Source organism: Simochromis diagramma, unplaced genomic scaffold (genome assembly GCF_900408965.1).
Source record: "Simochromis diagramma unplaced genomic scaffold, fSimDia1.1 OVJJ01000567.1, whole genome shotgun sequence".
Taxonomy (NCBI): Eukaryota; Metazoa; Chordata; class Actinopteri; order Cichliformes; family Cichlidae; genus Simochromis; species Simochromis diagramma.
Genome location: NW_024386973.1, coordinates 88,590 through 103,871, shown reverse-complemented (window position 1 = coordinate 103,871; position 15,282 = coordinate 88,590). Strand labels below are relative to the sequence as shown.

The window sequence follows — 15,282 nt, the reverse complement described above, 5'->3', positions numbered from 1 at the left end:
AGCTGGATTATGTTTCCGATCTTTGTATGTTCACAGATGTTAAGAGAAAATCAGAAAGCTCAGACCACCAATGATTATGAGTGGTTTTACTTCATCCTGCTGAACCTTACACAACAAAATGCCATGAAACAGATGTCGTCTTGATGGCAGCATGTTTCTGTTAAACCTGCATTAGCCTTTACAGCTTTACAAGTTACTACCACCATGTGTGCTTCTGTGCAGAAGTCGTGAACCACGCCTAATTTCTTTAAACTCCACCGTTTTCAGAGGAAGGGCTTTTGGGGTTTGTTGAACCACTACATCTGACCTATGAATCTTTCAGGCAGAAGAAGACTCCTAATTCAAGAAATGAACCAGTGTTGTGTCCTAACATAACAGATGACTAACCAAAGAGCCGAGTTTTGTATCTTTAAGCTCAAAAGCAGGTCACAAACAAAACATTTGTTTTGTTTTTCATTTTTAAATGGGCATAAAATAGTATTTTTGCACCAACAAGGTGACTCCCAAAGAGCTGTTGGCTGGAAACTTGGCATATGGCGTGCAGTGTATCCTACTCTGAGAAAACTGTACAGAAGAAGAAGTGCGAGGCCTTCAGCTGCAGGTCAGTCAGAGGTGTTGGAGATCTTTGATAAACTGATGAATTATAAACTCAGAAAAGTTACATCAGAATCTGAGCCACCATTCGGGAACATCTGGAGACATCTGATTATCAGCAGCTTCGTGTTTCAGCATGATACTGAGCCAAACACACGGCCAGTGCAGTGAAAGCACATCTGGATAGAAACAGACAGAGGAACTCTGTCAGTCATGGATCGGCCTCCCCGGAGCCGGACGCCGCATGACTGAAGTGGTAACTTACAGAGATGACAGAGTTCAGACTGAGCTGAAGAATAAAGGTGTTCATAAAGAATACTGACTTTTAAGCATCAAGGTAGAATTACTACAAACTCTGTTTTTGCCTTAGATACTATTTTTCCATGTATGCTTGCATGTTTGCAATAAATCACTGCATTTATTTCCCATTTTTCCTAAAGTAAATGTCCAAACATGCCCATAAGTGTTTCCTCTTCCTTCTTCCCTTTGTCATTTTATCAAGAATTCCCCGCTCGACCTCTCTAGGATCGTCTTTTTATTCACTATCATCGCAGCAATTAGCCGCAGTTGTCAGACTGTCAACCAAGTATATGTTTGTACCTGGAAGACTCAAGCTGAACTTCTAGGAAGACCAGTATGTTACTGCTAACTTATGGGTTTAGTGGGCAAGCTGGACCATTAAGCACAGGTGGTGGTTTTGCAAACATTGTGATAAATTAGCTAACTGGCAAAGGCTACATGCTATGTGCTAACTGTAGGTGCCAGCTACAACTCAGTGGGTGACATCAGATTATAATATGAATGAAAAAGAATATATCTGTGGTTCTGTTGGGCTGGTTCAAACTTTAGCTTTGTAAGAGTTTAATACAGTAAAGCAGAAACCCTGGCACCCAGACGAGTATAACTGAACCTATCAAGAAGTATTAAGTGTTATAAAACAACAATACTTTTTTTTTCTTTCAAGAAAGGTGTAATTTAAGTCTACGAGCAAACAACAATACTAAGTGTTTCTGCCTCCTGTCACAGTTCGATCGTGCCTCTGCGTTCCCACTGAACACTTCTTCATGCTCCTACTAAAATCTGGCGTTTGAAAATTAGCATGTGAGATAGCAGAGCTTGACATGATTTTAAAATGTGTTCACTTTGACTGAAAGTTAACTCAGCCTATCACAACGTGATGTTGACTGCTTGCACCTCCCATCTCTTGCTCCACTTCCTTATCCAAACTTGGACTACCCGGCTCAAGTCAAGAACAAAGATGGCAGTGAAGGCGAGTGTTAGCATCATGAATGCTCATTTGGAGGCCTGGGGTGCCAAAAACGTCTAAACCTGGAGGGAGGGATTAAGACAGAACAAGTGAAAAGGTGATGGGGGATAGATGGATGTGGAGAAATAGATGGGAGGGGGTTTCCATTCCTTTTAATATGCTCATGTCCCAAAGAAGCACAGGGAGTCACTTTACCCTCGCTGTATTTTTAGCAGCCGAGAACACAGAGAGAAGCTGGGATTCATGTCACTCTTTATCTCTTTCGCTCATTAACACATGCATTCCCGTAATATCCATTTCCACTTAAAAATCCTCTGATTGATGGAAAGTTTTGGCTAGTTCGGTGTTCCTCAGGGCCTCAACGTGACTTACCAAGTCAGATCAACGTGATCCTCACTGCTCTGTAACGTCTCACAGTCTGGGTGCATTTAAACTGCAGCTATGATACTGACTAAAGAGGATTTTAGCTCCGGTCCACCGTCCGCTTTAACGCTCCCACTGCATTTTAGCTCATCTCTTTTTAGCCTCCCTCCGTCCCTCCTCTTGACTCCGATCACCCCCCCCCCCCCTCCCTTTCTCTCCCAGTAGGGTGGAGTCTATGAGTTGATCTGAACAGTTTCAGGGTCACCCTCCAGTCGTAGAGGGGTGATCTGGTCCTCCTGTCCTCCTGCTTTCTTTAATTTTCCTTTCTGAGGTCTTCCTTTGGATATTCCCAGTGTTTCGACAGTCATCCTCAAATTCATATCCTTGTTCTTCACATCTTTCAAATTTCACTCTTAACTGGAGTACATTTTACTGGAGTTTGCCTGTCCAAGTCATCCTCCTCTTCCTCATTACTTTGTTCCTTTTATCTCTGGATCACTGGACACAAACAGTCGATCGACCAAGCAACGAGAATATTACCAGCAAACCAAGCAGCAAGAATGACCGATAAACCGGGGATGACGACTGGTGGCGGAGATGATGCGGGTAGCATCATGGCATTGCTGGAACGCGTGGCGGGCCTCATGGACAGCGTCCAGGTCACACAGCAGCGCATGGAGGAGCGTCAGCTTGAGCTGGAGAGCACGGTCAAAACCATCCAGGCCGACGTTGTCAAACTGACCAATGAGCACGCCAACACCAGCTCTACCGTCGACCGGCTGCTGGAGAAAACACGTAAGGTCAGCCGGCACATCAAGGATGTCAGGGTGCGTGTGGAGAACCAGAACATCAGGGTCAAGAAGGTGGAGGCCACTCAGGGTGACCTCCTCGCCAAGAACAAGTTCAGGGTGGTCATTTATCAGGTAAGACTCTCACGCGTTCTCTGTATCAGAAAGTTCTTGTTCTTAATATGCTTCATGGATCAAGGAATGTTGGAAACAGTCCTTCTGGACATCCAACCAAGGGATTACTGACGTAGTTCTTCTTGTTTGAAGATCAGTGGATGGTTGATTCAGTAGATCTCAAATGACAAACCCAAACAAAATCAGCAGTTGTCAACAGTCAACACCAGCAAAACCAATTCCAATAATAAAGATATAATTTGGAGCTACCAGCCCGGGGGACTGGATTAGCCTCTGTCACTGTTCTGTGTCTAAAGGTGGCCTGGTGAAATGCTCCTACCATACAGCACCAGTGCAGTTAGCATTGTTTTGTCAGGACAAAGAATCCTAAATCTTAGAAAGAGGACTTTCTTTTATGTCTTTATTAAGAAGCCAGAGTAATGGATTGGCTCACTTTGGGGTTCTGTGGGGTTTGAGCCTCTACATCATTATCTTTTTTAGTCCACAGTAATCCTGGCAGCCGGTTTCATCAGGGGACAAACTGAACTTTTGGACTGTAGAAGTTAATAAGGCCAGCTGGTGTTTGACGAAAGACGACTGTAAAGGTGGATCCAGCTGGTTTATGTCTAAAATAGGCATTCGCTCACCTCCAGGTCTTTAATTCCAAGAAAAGTCACAGGATGTTTTTATGAAGTACACAAACTGTTGATGGGCGGTGGTCACTGATGTTAAACTCAAAGTGAGCTGCAGTTGTGATCTTTACTGGAGTTTAACATGACTGTTGTGTTCTTTGAGAGCATGTTTGTGGCCACCTCGTTTTGTTTTTATGTCACTGTTGATTCACATCTGAGTTCTTTTAAGATTCACACCAGCCGATGAAAGTCTCAGTCTCAACCTCTGAGGTTTGAAATAGCAACAAGCACACCGGGATTCATTTTACTTCTTTGGCCTTCACAGTTAGCAGCTGGCAGCATGACAGTGACGCGGTTATTTTAGCCCTGGATAAGCTTCAGTGTGCTGAAAGGTTACCGCACAGACCTGAAGCTCACAGCGAGTCATGTACTTTAGAAAATTAAAGTAAAAGAGGACTGATTTCAGACTTGTGTGCAGCTCACGTATTATTGATTTCAGATTATCATTATTATTATTAACAGTTATAAAAAGATTATTATTTATCTTTTTATAACTGAGTTGGGCAAAACTTTTACACAAAGACGAGCTGTTAAACCAGCAACGCTCAAAGATGCAAACACACATTTGTGAATTTTATGCAATAAAGAGACACTGATGCTTCGTTACACAATGAAACCTAATTCATCAAAGAGCATTGCTTTTAGTTCACTGTGTGAAGAATCAGCTGATTTAAGCACTTGTTAAACATTAAAACATTCACTTTAAGTGACGCAGTGAATTCAGCATTCAAGTTAGCATGTAAGCTAGTGCGGTGACTGCAGGGCGTGGTTCTGTTACTGCGTCAGGTTGCAGTCCCGTCAGTGAGGCCACACAGAAATGCAAACATCACGCTGTGTGGGATGGAAGCAGAAATAGGAAAGACTTCCATGTTTGTTTACGTTTTGTGAATTTTCACATTAACTCGAGTTTTTAGATCCTGTGATGCTACGTTCTCGGTTCTTAGACGAACGCTGATGTTTGGTGGTTGTGCTCATCCTGAAGCTCTCAGAGACTTAATGAGTGACGATCACACTCTGACTAAATAAACGACACTGTGACTGTGGAGTTCCCTCTCATGTAGAGCTGTGACTTTTACACAGCAGGCAGTCACATCCACCAAGGCCTCTTTAGGAAACGCCTCCCAGCTGCTTCTTTTCCACAGCAGTAAGAAGAAAATGAAGCGTGTTGAGCTCACAGAGCTGCTGTACTGTAAGTGACTGAGCCAGCTGACTGCTGACAAACCAGGTTATTCTGAGTCTGCAGCTCCTCCATCTCCTAATATAGTTGTCTGCCCTCCCTCATTCTCTCTCTGGCTATGAACCATTTCATTAGCTGCTGCCTGCTCCCAGTTAGACTGATGGAGGAAATCCTCCCAGTGGAAGCAAAAGCTGTGGGGACTCAGCACACAACCCATGTCAGGAGGTCAGATGGGCTCATAGCCTTTGACCCTCCATATTTGGCCCTTGCTCCTGCAGTCTGGCAGAGCAGAGAGGTCCCCGAGTTTCCTTTTTTTAACCACAAAGAATGAGTCAAATGGTTAAACTGTTTGCTGTTGGACGAGTCCATCCAGCTCGGGTTTCAGTCCTGGTCTCAGCTCAGGAAAGATGACCTCAGAAAGCTGCACACGGTCACTGCTGTGTGTTCAGCATCAAACAGCCTCACAGTCTGTTTGTGCACAGATGAACCCGATGACAGCAGGATGATCAGAGCGATTTAGAGGCTGATTTTCTACCGTTCATTAGCTGCTTCCTGCTGTGAAGCTCAGCTCTGAGTGTGCTGTGTTCATCAGAGCTGTGGAAATGTCAGCTCAAACATATCAGGTGTCACATCTGTGATGCTTCTGTTAGCATGCTAACTACAAGTTAAGTAACAGGTTCATTTGGGTTTAACTGCAGGATTATTCACATTATTCAGACAAATAAGTCAAAGATGTCTGAGCAGTTTGGGAACAGAAACATTAAAAAATGTCGTGAAAAACATTTTTTACAACATCAAACAGACTGATGAGGAATAAACAGTGTGACGGCAATAACAGTGTTCGTGTAACTGATTAAAGTCGACCAAATGTAAAAGCTGAATATAAAAAGAGTTTTCAGAATCTGAACATTTTGTAACATCAGTTCAGCTTTGATGTTTGTTTTTAAACCCTCCATAAGTAATCAGACTGGATTCCATGTTTCATGGATCATGTTGCTCATTAGATTCATTTCCATGTGATCTGCATTCAGTGAACGCGACATTTCAAAGTAACTTGAGCCCAACGTTTATGGATCCCATCGTCAAAGTATGAACTTCAGCTTCCTGAGACGACAGGATGGCGGCTCGGATTTCCTGATCGGCTCTTTTCCGCTCTGGTGTCCAAACTGCTGCACATGATGCTCACAGCACATCTACATCACTACAGATCAACATTATAAACAGTCTCATCTGGACTGTTTTCATTGAGTTGATTGAACTGGAGGCTGGTTTAAGCAGCACACCTGCTGCTGGTGTTTGCTATGTGGGGTCAGACTGCAGGCTTACTGGGCAGCTCCCAGTATGAATGAGTGGGACTGTGGAGCTGTAGCTTCACTCTCTGCTTTTCTGCGTAACCTGATCTCAGAGTTACAGACAGATGCACGGCGTGACGCAGCCTGGAGCTGAAAGCGATCCCGTGTTGCTCTGCGCTGCTAGCAGATATTAGCTTCCTGCAGGCGCGCGCTGAGCTGCAGAAACAGGTGCTGCAGGTTATTTCTGGATGCAGGATCACGGCCCAGCACAAGTCTGCATGACACACTTCATACAAAGACACAATTACATCTGACATCACTGCTGAACTTTGTCCACCAAAAAACATGGACCATTGAATCGGTTTGTTTTCAAGCTTGTTCTTTGCTCTCTCTCTCACTCTCTCTCTCTGTTTCTCAGGGTGACCAGGAGGTGAAATCCGTCGCCCCGGGAAACGAGCCAGAGGAGCCCAGCAGCAGCGGGGCCCGGGCCAGTGCCGAGGTGGAGCCCGACAAGTTCGAGCTCCCTCCAGAGTCGGACGAGGAGTACATGGTGGTGGAGGAGGCCGACTCCTCGGCAGCCAGCCGCATAAAGAAGACGGGGCTGACGCGCATCGAGAGCTTCAAAGCCACCTTCTCCAAGGAGAACATGAGCAAGACCCGCGAGAACCTGGGCACCAAGGTGAACAAACTCGGCGAGCGCATCGTGACGGCCGAGAGGCGCGAGAAGATCCGCCAGTCCGGCGAAAGGCTGAAGCAGTCGGGAGAGAAGCTGAAGGACACCATCACCAAGAGTGTCCCAGCCAAGCTCAACCTGAAGAAGGAGAGGACAGTGGCAGAGGGCCAGGAGGGAGCCGAGGGCGTCACGGAAGGAGCTCTGCCCGTTCCTCCTCCCAAGGGCCGCAAGACCAGCCCTCACGCCGCCAGGCCGGCTGAAGACGAGGGCAGAGCGGAGGGATCTGAGGTGCCGATGTACGACATGAAGCAGCTGTCCTAAAACCAGATCTGGGCCCTTTCTTTGGACTTCTGAGACACACTGAGAGGAAGGTTTTTGAGTAGCTGTACGAGAATAAATGATTCATTAAAAAATAAAATAAAGATTATTTTGTGTTGAACACTTGAAGGAAGCGAGCAGAGAACAGATCCAATCAGACTGAACATCAAACCCGGCTCCTGAGAGCAAGTGTGCTTCCGGACATTTACCATCAAATCCCGAGTGAAGTTATTTTTCGGTCTCGTGTTCAATAAACAGTAAGCTGGGAAAACTGAAGAACAGACTTCAGACGTTCCCTGCAGAGTTTCTGCTGCTCGGTCGTCTGCATGTTGCTGAGACTGAGCTGATGATGAAGCTGTGATGGGTTTATGGCACGTTTGGTTCTGGAGAAGAGTTTTGCTGTCGGTGCAGGTGAAATGATCAGAGGTTACAGCCTCTGGTTAAAGTGGAGGCAGCGATCAGAACGGCTGAGCAGCAGAGGTCTCGAGGGTCCTAAAGTGTAAAAGCATCAGTGTTAGTAACACAAAGATCACAGAATGGGATCATCCACACAACACTAACATCTAAATCCACAGCAGGAACTCTTCCAGTGTCCTGAAAAATCTGCGATGCTGAGATTAAAATCTGTCTGCTCATCTTAATGCAACATTTACTAAAGTCTGGTAGAAGTTTTACTGATTTCCAGTCACTTAGAAGACGTGTGGATAGGTGGTGGGTTGTAGAGCAGACTGAAAGCTTTAAGTTCATCCTCTGATTAAAAACAGATACAGGAAGTATAACGCTGGTGTAAGACAGGAAACAGCAACACGGCAGCCATCTTTTTCCTCCCATGATGACCAGTGTCCCAGCAGAAGCTGGGGTTTGTTAGATCCTGTTCAGAGGAAACAGGCTGAAAGAGTCGATCGGGGGGATCGTGGTTTTATTATGTGCTCGTTATGATTGAAGCTCTGGTTGTGTGTTAGAGACCTGCAGATTCCTCCACTCTGCCTCCTCCTCTGCAGGAATCAGCCTCTTGGCTGGTTTTATTCACCAACGTAAATAAAAGCATCAAACTAATCCAAGTTCATTGTGAAAAGCCTGAAAATGGAGGAATAAATCTGTCAGTTACCGTATAAAGTTTGAGTTTGTCAGTGTTTTACACGGAGACGCTCGTCAGATGTTGAATGTTTAGCATGAATGTTCCACATCTGGAGAAACCTTCAAGATTAAAGCCAGTGAAAAGCGAAGAGTTTCTGCAGCAGCCGCACTTCCTGCAAATCTGTTCTTTCAAAATAAAGTGAAAAGTCTAAAATTACTCACGACAGGTTTAAAGGTGGTCACATGGTTTTAGTGGAATGCCTACGTGGGCGCGTCCGAGTGATTTTGACTCAGATTCGTGGAGCGTGGAGCAGTAAACACTTGTTTTTGTTCATCTGGACTCATGAATGATTCCAGTTAGCACGTTTCCAGCCAATGAAACGTAACTACAGATGAAGACAAACGCATTTAAGCTGCCTTCTTTCTTGTGAGGTTTTGTTGGCAGACTGATGAAAGCAGCAGCAGCTGGTGTTTGATGAGCAGACATGTGTTTCCTGTTCTGTAATAATCAGCTTGTTACCATCACATAGTGAACTCAGCCGTGACCAATGAGGCCGTCCTCGTGCGCTTCTCGGGCGCTGATTCTGACTGTGACCTTCACCTCTGCAGGGTCGCCTCTGCTCGTGGCTGAGCTCGTCAAAATAAAAGCTTCTTCATTTCTGTGGCTGAAGAGGAGTCTGCTCTTCTTCACCAACAGGAAGTGAAACATTTCTCACTGATTCTGAAATCTTCACTTGTCTCACAAATTCACAGTAACACACACACACGGTTGTGTTTTCATATCCTTGTGGGGACATCTATTTGACATCATGCTCTCCTCAGCCTTTTACTCTAACCATTAAGACTGAATGCCTAACCCTGACCCGACTGTCCCTGACACTAAAACCACATCCTGAGTCCCAAAAATGTCTTCAAACTTGTGGGGACGGGCATTTTGGTCCCCACAAAGACATGTAAACAAGTACACACACACACGCACAGGCATTAATGACCTCACAGGTTCATGTTTGGGGCTTTTAGCATCTTTGTGTGTCGGTCAGATTTAATTCACTCTTGTTTTGAGGTTTTGTGGCTTTTTGTTTCATTCTTTGTGCGTTTATTTTCTCTTTAAGCCTTTCAGGACTCGTGCTGTCGGCTTTTTCCTGCTGTGTTATTAGTATTTTTAATTTCTAAACTTCTTCTAAAAGAAGGACCGATGGAACATTTATGTGAAAATAAACATGATCATTTAATGTTTTTGTCAATCATTAAAAAATGAATCCTGGTCTTTCATTTTGCTGCTGCGTTGTTCACAGAAACACATATTTTCCTGTTTCTTTCTGTTTGTGCGTTTTGCCTGTTTAGCGCTGCTGAGCAGGAAAACCCAGACGAACAAAAACCTCTTTTAAGTAAATGTTTGAGTCACTTTAGGTCTGAACTGTAAAAAACTGCAAACTGAAACAGATTTGAAGGCATCACAGGAGCAGCATCACATTCAAAACATGAAAGAAAGGACTTTTATTTTGAAACACTCAGGAAATGACAGATGGAAATTTTTTTAATTAAAACAAATTATTATTTTATGCATTAAGTTCGTACAATCACCAAAACTGAGATGATCCTCACATCAGCTTTACTGTGTGAGGTCACATACATGATCATTAATGTTACTATTATTATTATTATTATTATTATTATTATTATTAGAGACTTGCAGAGAGAAGAGGTGGAAACATTTTGATTTTCATAAATTTAACAGACTGAAAACCTACAAACATGTTTGGTGCTGAAGAAAAATGGAAACTATCAGAACATCAGAATAAAAAAGCTCAAACTGAAACTGTGGGGAGGTCTGAGTGAGACGCAGCAGAGCCCCACGGTGAGTGTCTGTCCGTGTCTGTGGAACAACAACGTTTGGATCACTTGCAGTCGCAGAGCAGCGCGGCGCCTCGCAGTGTCCAGCGCTCGGGCGGCTGCAGGCTCCTCAGCTGCAGGGAGAAGATGAAGTTCAGGTCGGTGCGTCGAGGCTTCTTGTAGACGGGACACGAGTACAGGCTGACCGCCCCCCCGCCGCCAGGGGGACGCTTACTGTCGGCCATGTTGGCTGAGCTGACGGCGAAGACGTGGACCACAGGGAGGGGGGTGAAGAGGACCTGAGGGGCAGAGACAAACTTATTATTACTGAGCAAAAACAAAAATACTTTGATTTCATTTAGTTCCTAAATTTTAGTTTAGATTTAGTTTCTAAATCAATTAATAATTCATAATTTTTCATTAGATTAATCTTTTAAAAACTCTTAAAATGTTTTTATGTTAATTTACAAAAAAATACAGAAACAGTAAAATGTTGGACTTTTGAACGCTGAAGTTTTTTAAAGCTTCAGTTTATATTAACTGGCCAAAATCTACAGTTCTCCCCATTAACTGCTCCTTCCATAATTCTTCCTCTGCCCCACTGCAATCCGGAAATATTAAATATTTAGGTATTAATGTTTCTCCTAAGCTTTCAGACTTAACTAAATTAAACCACATCCCACTTCTAAAGAAAGTAGAAGGCGATCTGACTAGATGGAAATCTTTACCCATATCACTCATGGGAAGGGTCGCCACTATAAAAATGATGATTTTGCCAAAAATAAATTACTTATTTTTGATGATCCCTAACAAACCATCACAAGATTGGTTCAGATCTCTGGATTCATATATTTCCAAATTCCTTTGGAAAGATAAACCCCCGCGTATCAGCTTAAAAACGCTACAAAGAACCAAGGATAGAGGAGGATTAGATCTGCCTAATTTTCAACAATACTTCTTAGCCAACAGGCTTCAGTTCATCTCAGAATGGTCAAAACATACCACCTTAGATGAGCCCTGGCTAGATGTTGAACAGGCACTATGCAAGGATCTAGAGATTTCAGACCTACCATTTATTAGCTCAAACATCAAAAGACATGAATGCTTTAAAAGTATCAACATCAGCTTCTCTCTGACAGCATGGTGGGAGTTTCTAAAAATAACGGAGTCTTCATTAATCCCATGTAAACGTACACCTATCTGGAACAACCCTGACATATTACAAAACAATAATATGATTAATTTCCCAGAATGGAGTTGTAAAGGAATTAAATACTTAGAACATATATTAGAGGGAACAGAATTTATTCCATTTGACAGACTAGTTGCACAATATGGGATCAACAAGAAAAGATTTTTAGAATATCAACAAATTAAATCCATAGTAAAAAAGAAATTTAACCTCAGTCAAGTTGAATTACAAACACCACCAAGTGCGGCATATTTCCTTACTCTTAAATCCCCCAAATTATTATCTAAAATATACAGAACACTTTCTAAATTAGATGAATCAATATCCCTTCCTATTGCAAAGTGGGGAAACAGATTTATCAGTCAGCTTAGACCAAAACTTCTGGTCTCAGGTATGCTTAAAAACCTTTAAATTGATTAAAAATCCCAGTCTGCAATTAATACAATACAAAATACTACATAGAGTGCACTATACAGGTCATCGGATGTTCAAGATGGGCTTTACATCTTCCAACAACTGCTCACACTGTCAAGGCAATACACCAGACAATTACACTCACGCTCTTTGGTTCTGTCCACCAGTGCAGAAGTTTTGGCGCGAGATATGTGAAGACTTATCAAAGTGTCTGAAATGTAACATTCCAACTTCCCCCTTAGTGTGTTTGTTAGGCAGCTTAGATAATGTTACTTCAGAAAAGAATATAGCCCATATGGTTTTCACTGCCCTATGCATAGCCAAGAAAACTGTCCTCATGAACTGGAAAAATAAAAACAATCTTAATTCTAACCAATATAGAAATTATCTATTAGATTACATTAGTCTTGATACAGCCTCTGCCACCACATCAGATCAATTGCTCTGGGCTCCTTTGATCAGCTTCATCACCTAGTGGGGGTGGGGGGTCATAGTTTGGTCCCGCCTTCACTGTTGTGATTGGTGTGGCGGTAGGGACAGGCTTAGGGCGTCGGGGGGTTCCCCGGAGGCATCTTCCTTGGGGGGCTCAACCCGGGGTAGCGGTCGTGTCCGGGTGGGGGCTCTTTTGGCTCTCGGGTGACTGTTTCCTCGTGGCTGCGTGCAGCGGGGCTAGGGGAGGGTCTGTGCTGACGGACGTGGGTTACTGACCTGGTAGCCTGGCTGCCCCTGGGTGGGTCCGGGATGGGCGTGAGGTTCTGGGGGTGCTCCGTCTCTGGGCTGGGGCCCGGGCCGGGCCTCGGGGCCTTGGGTCCGGGTTTGTGTGTCGCCGGGGTGGTGGGCGGGGGGGTGCATGGGGGCCCATCCCTGGCGCGGGGTGCCGCCGGTGCGTCGAGCCGCCTGGGGGGCTCTTCAACTGGTGGGGGAGATTGTCACACCTTGCAGGAGCTTTCCTCTCCTCAGGAACTCTCTGCAGGAGGGGGAGACACAGGAGAGGTGGAGGAAGATCTCAGCCTGGGCGTCTATTGTCTCATGTAGTCTGGAAGATGAATGGATGGTGGGGTGGGTGCAGTTTTCTCTGTGGTGGGGTTGGGTGGACTGTCCAGGGCTCTGTGGAGCCGGGGGGCGCTACTGCACTGGGCCCCGGTCTGATGGGCCTGGGCCCCCTTTCCCTGGCGGGTCGCGGAGGGTGGGAGTGCCTACTGGGGTCAGCGGGGGAGCTGGCCCCAGGGAGGGGTTACCTGCCCCTCCCTTCCTTCCCTCCCCATCTCCAGCTGCCTCCCTCTTCCCGCTCCTCCACAACCACCCACACATGCAGGGCCTTGGAGTAGGGGTATGTCACCAGGGTGCAGAGGAGGCTACCCCCCCCTCTGTCCCCTTCTGGCTGCCTCTGCCTCAATTTTATCCCACAACTTAGACATTCACATTATTCACACTCTCATTACACATACATATAGGATCTTGGGGGTGGGCACAATCACGGAGTCCAAATTACCATCAGGGTGTATACCTCACCCCTGACGTCGTTGCCCACCTCTCAATTTTAAATACACTTAGTCATTGAGGGCTAGCAGGAGGGACTATGCGCCTACCTGCTGCTCCTTGGCAGGTAGCTCCATGCCCTCCTGGGTTTTAATTGCACCTTAGAACACATATGCATCAACACTACAATGAGCGGGTGGAGGGAGGTTTGGAGTCTTCTCCCACCCCCATTCTCTGCGGCCTGCTGGAGCGGGGGGGCTAGGAGGAGGAGTTGGCCGTCCGACTGCGGTCTGGGGTGTGGGGCCTCCCTGCTGCTGCGGAGTCGGGGTGGTCTGCCTCTCCCCACCGCAGGGAAAAGGGTAACACCACCTGGGTCTGGGTGCAATTCCCCCCTCCAGGGGCAAGGGTACCTAGACCCGGTTTGTAGAGTACGCTTGGGGAGTGTGATTGTGTGTACAGCGTCTCTTTATGTCTGTCTCCATGTTGGTTGAGTGTGGAGTAAGTGCCTATGAGAGCATGAGGGTGGGAATGGATGTTTGTGTCTGTGTGTGCCTGTATGTCTGTGTCTATATGTCAGGTTGGGTATCAGACGCCACCTCTCTGGGGACATCTCAGGCCCTCCAAGGTTTGGAGGCCTATCTCCACCCACCACCACTTCCCCTGCCAGTGGCGGACTCCCTCAGGTGTCGGTGCGTTGGTGGTTCTTTGTGTCTGGGGGTGGGCGTCTGGGTACACACCGGCTCACTCCTTGGCGGCCGCTTATCGGGGCCTGGAGCCTGGGGCTCGCTCGGGCCACTCCGGAGGTGGGGTGGCCCCGGCCTCTCGGCCTGGGGCTCGGTCACTCAGGCACAGCTGGCTGCCGGCGGAGCTCACGGGCGCGTCACTGCAACTCCCCCTGGCTTCTGCTCCGCGGCTGCTGAGTGAGCCCTCATCTGGGACTCTCCTCAGCTCTTACTGGGACAGTGGCGCGGCTGCCCCTCTGTTGGTCTTCCTTGGTCTCTTGTGTTCTGGGGGCCTCTGGATGTCTGGAGTCTTGATCTCCTCCATACCTGCTTCATGCCCTGGAGGACGGGGCTGTGGCTCCCCACACTCCCTAGCAGATCGTTACATGGAGAAACCTTTGGAATGCAAGCATGCTGATCCACACAGGTATGCACACAGGTGTACACACGGGTATTCACAGACGCGGACTACAGCTTTCTTGGCTGCTGCCTCAAAGCACATTGTGCGCTGTCTATCTTGCGTGCTGCACAATATCGTTTATTATTTAGTAACTATTGATATCTATGACTAGCTAGTTTATTGTGATGGTGCTTTGTTTTCTTTATTATTATGTTGCTCTTTGTTGTTTGCTGTCTCCTCTGTTTGTTTGTTTTTTGTTTGTTTTTTCTTTCTCCATACAGGTGACCCAGGAGTTTTTTTTTTTTTTTTTTTCTCTCTCTTCCCCCCCCTTCTCACCGTCTCTTCTCCCCTTTGGTTTTCTCTCTTTCTCTCCCTCTCTTTCTCTCATTCATTCCCCCTGTCCTATTTATTAAAAAAAAAAAAAAAAAAAAATGACAAAGGATGAACTGAAGCTCTGCCATCACGTAATGTCGCATACTGCTGTTTCTGATGTCATTTAAAAAAAAAAAAAAAAAAAAAAAAAAAAAAAAAAAAGCTTCAGTTTATTATTTTAATTTAAGTAAAAAAACACTGATTTTAAAAAGACAAACTTTGGGCGGAGCCTCAACGAGTTTGGCGCCACGTCTATCCCATCCCGCTCCATCCAGAAAGAGGCCATAGATATAGACTCCACCCACATCTTCAGGGGGCGGAGCTGAGACGTCCTCCCTCATCATCTTGGTGACATCGTTGCTAAGGGTGACCGTGTCCAAGGCCCAGCCCCTGGACAGGTTGGAGCGTGTCGTCTCCTGGCGCATGGTGGTCAGGAAACCCTAAAGAAACAAAAAACATTCGGAAAGAAAACTGAAGAATTCCAAAACTCCAGATTTCCGGAACAACGAACCAAC

The 15,282-nt window shown here is 45.8% G+C and overlaps 2 protein-coding genes across 2 annotated transcripts in view; one reads left to right on the top strand and one right to left on the bottom strand.

Moving 5' to 3' along the window:
• The first annotated feature begins 2,457 nt into the window (after nt 1-2,457).
• Nucleotides 2,458-9,638, top strand: cavin4b (caveolae associated protein 4b). Its single transcript, XM_040039482.1, has 2 exons — nt 2,458-3,147; nt 6,706-9,638. Exons 1-2 carry the CDS (start codon nt 2,785-2,787, stop codon nt 7,279-7,281), a joined length of 939 nt encoding a protein of 312 aa, XP_039895416.1. The 5' UTR covers nt 2,458-2,784; the 3' UTR covers nt 7,282-9,638.
• A 236-nt stretch (nt 9,639-9,874) lies between these two features.
• Nucleotides 9,875-15,282, bottom strand: part of LOC120738308 (dynein heavy chain 5, axonemal-like) — a 59,286-nt gene continuing 53,878 nt past the window's right edge. Inside the window, exons 97-98 of the mRNA XM_040039496.1 lie at nt 14,986-15,207; nt 9,875-10,487 (exon numbers count right to left, since the gene is read on the bottom strand). Of these exons, the coding sequence (XP_039895430.1) occupies nt 10,254-10,487; nt 14,986-15,207 (456 nt within the window). The 3' untranslated portion in view covers nt 9,875-10,253. The remainder of the gene's footprint in view (nt 10,488-14,985; nt 15,208-15,282) is intronic.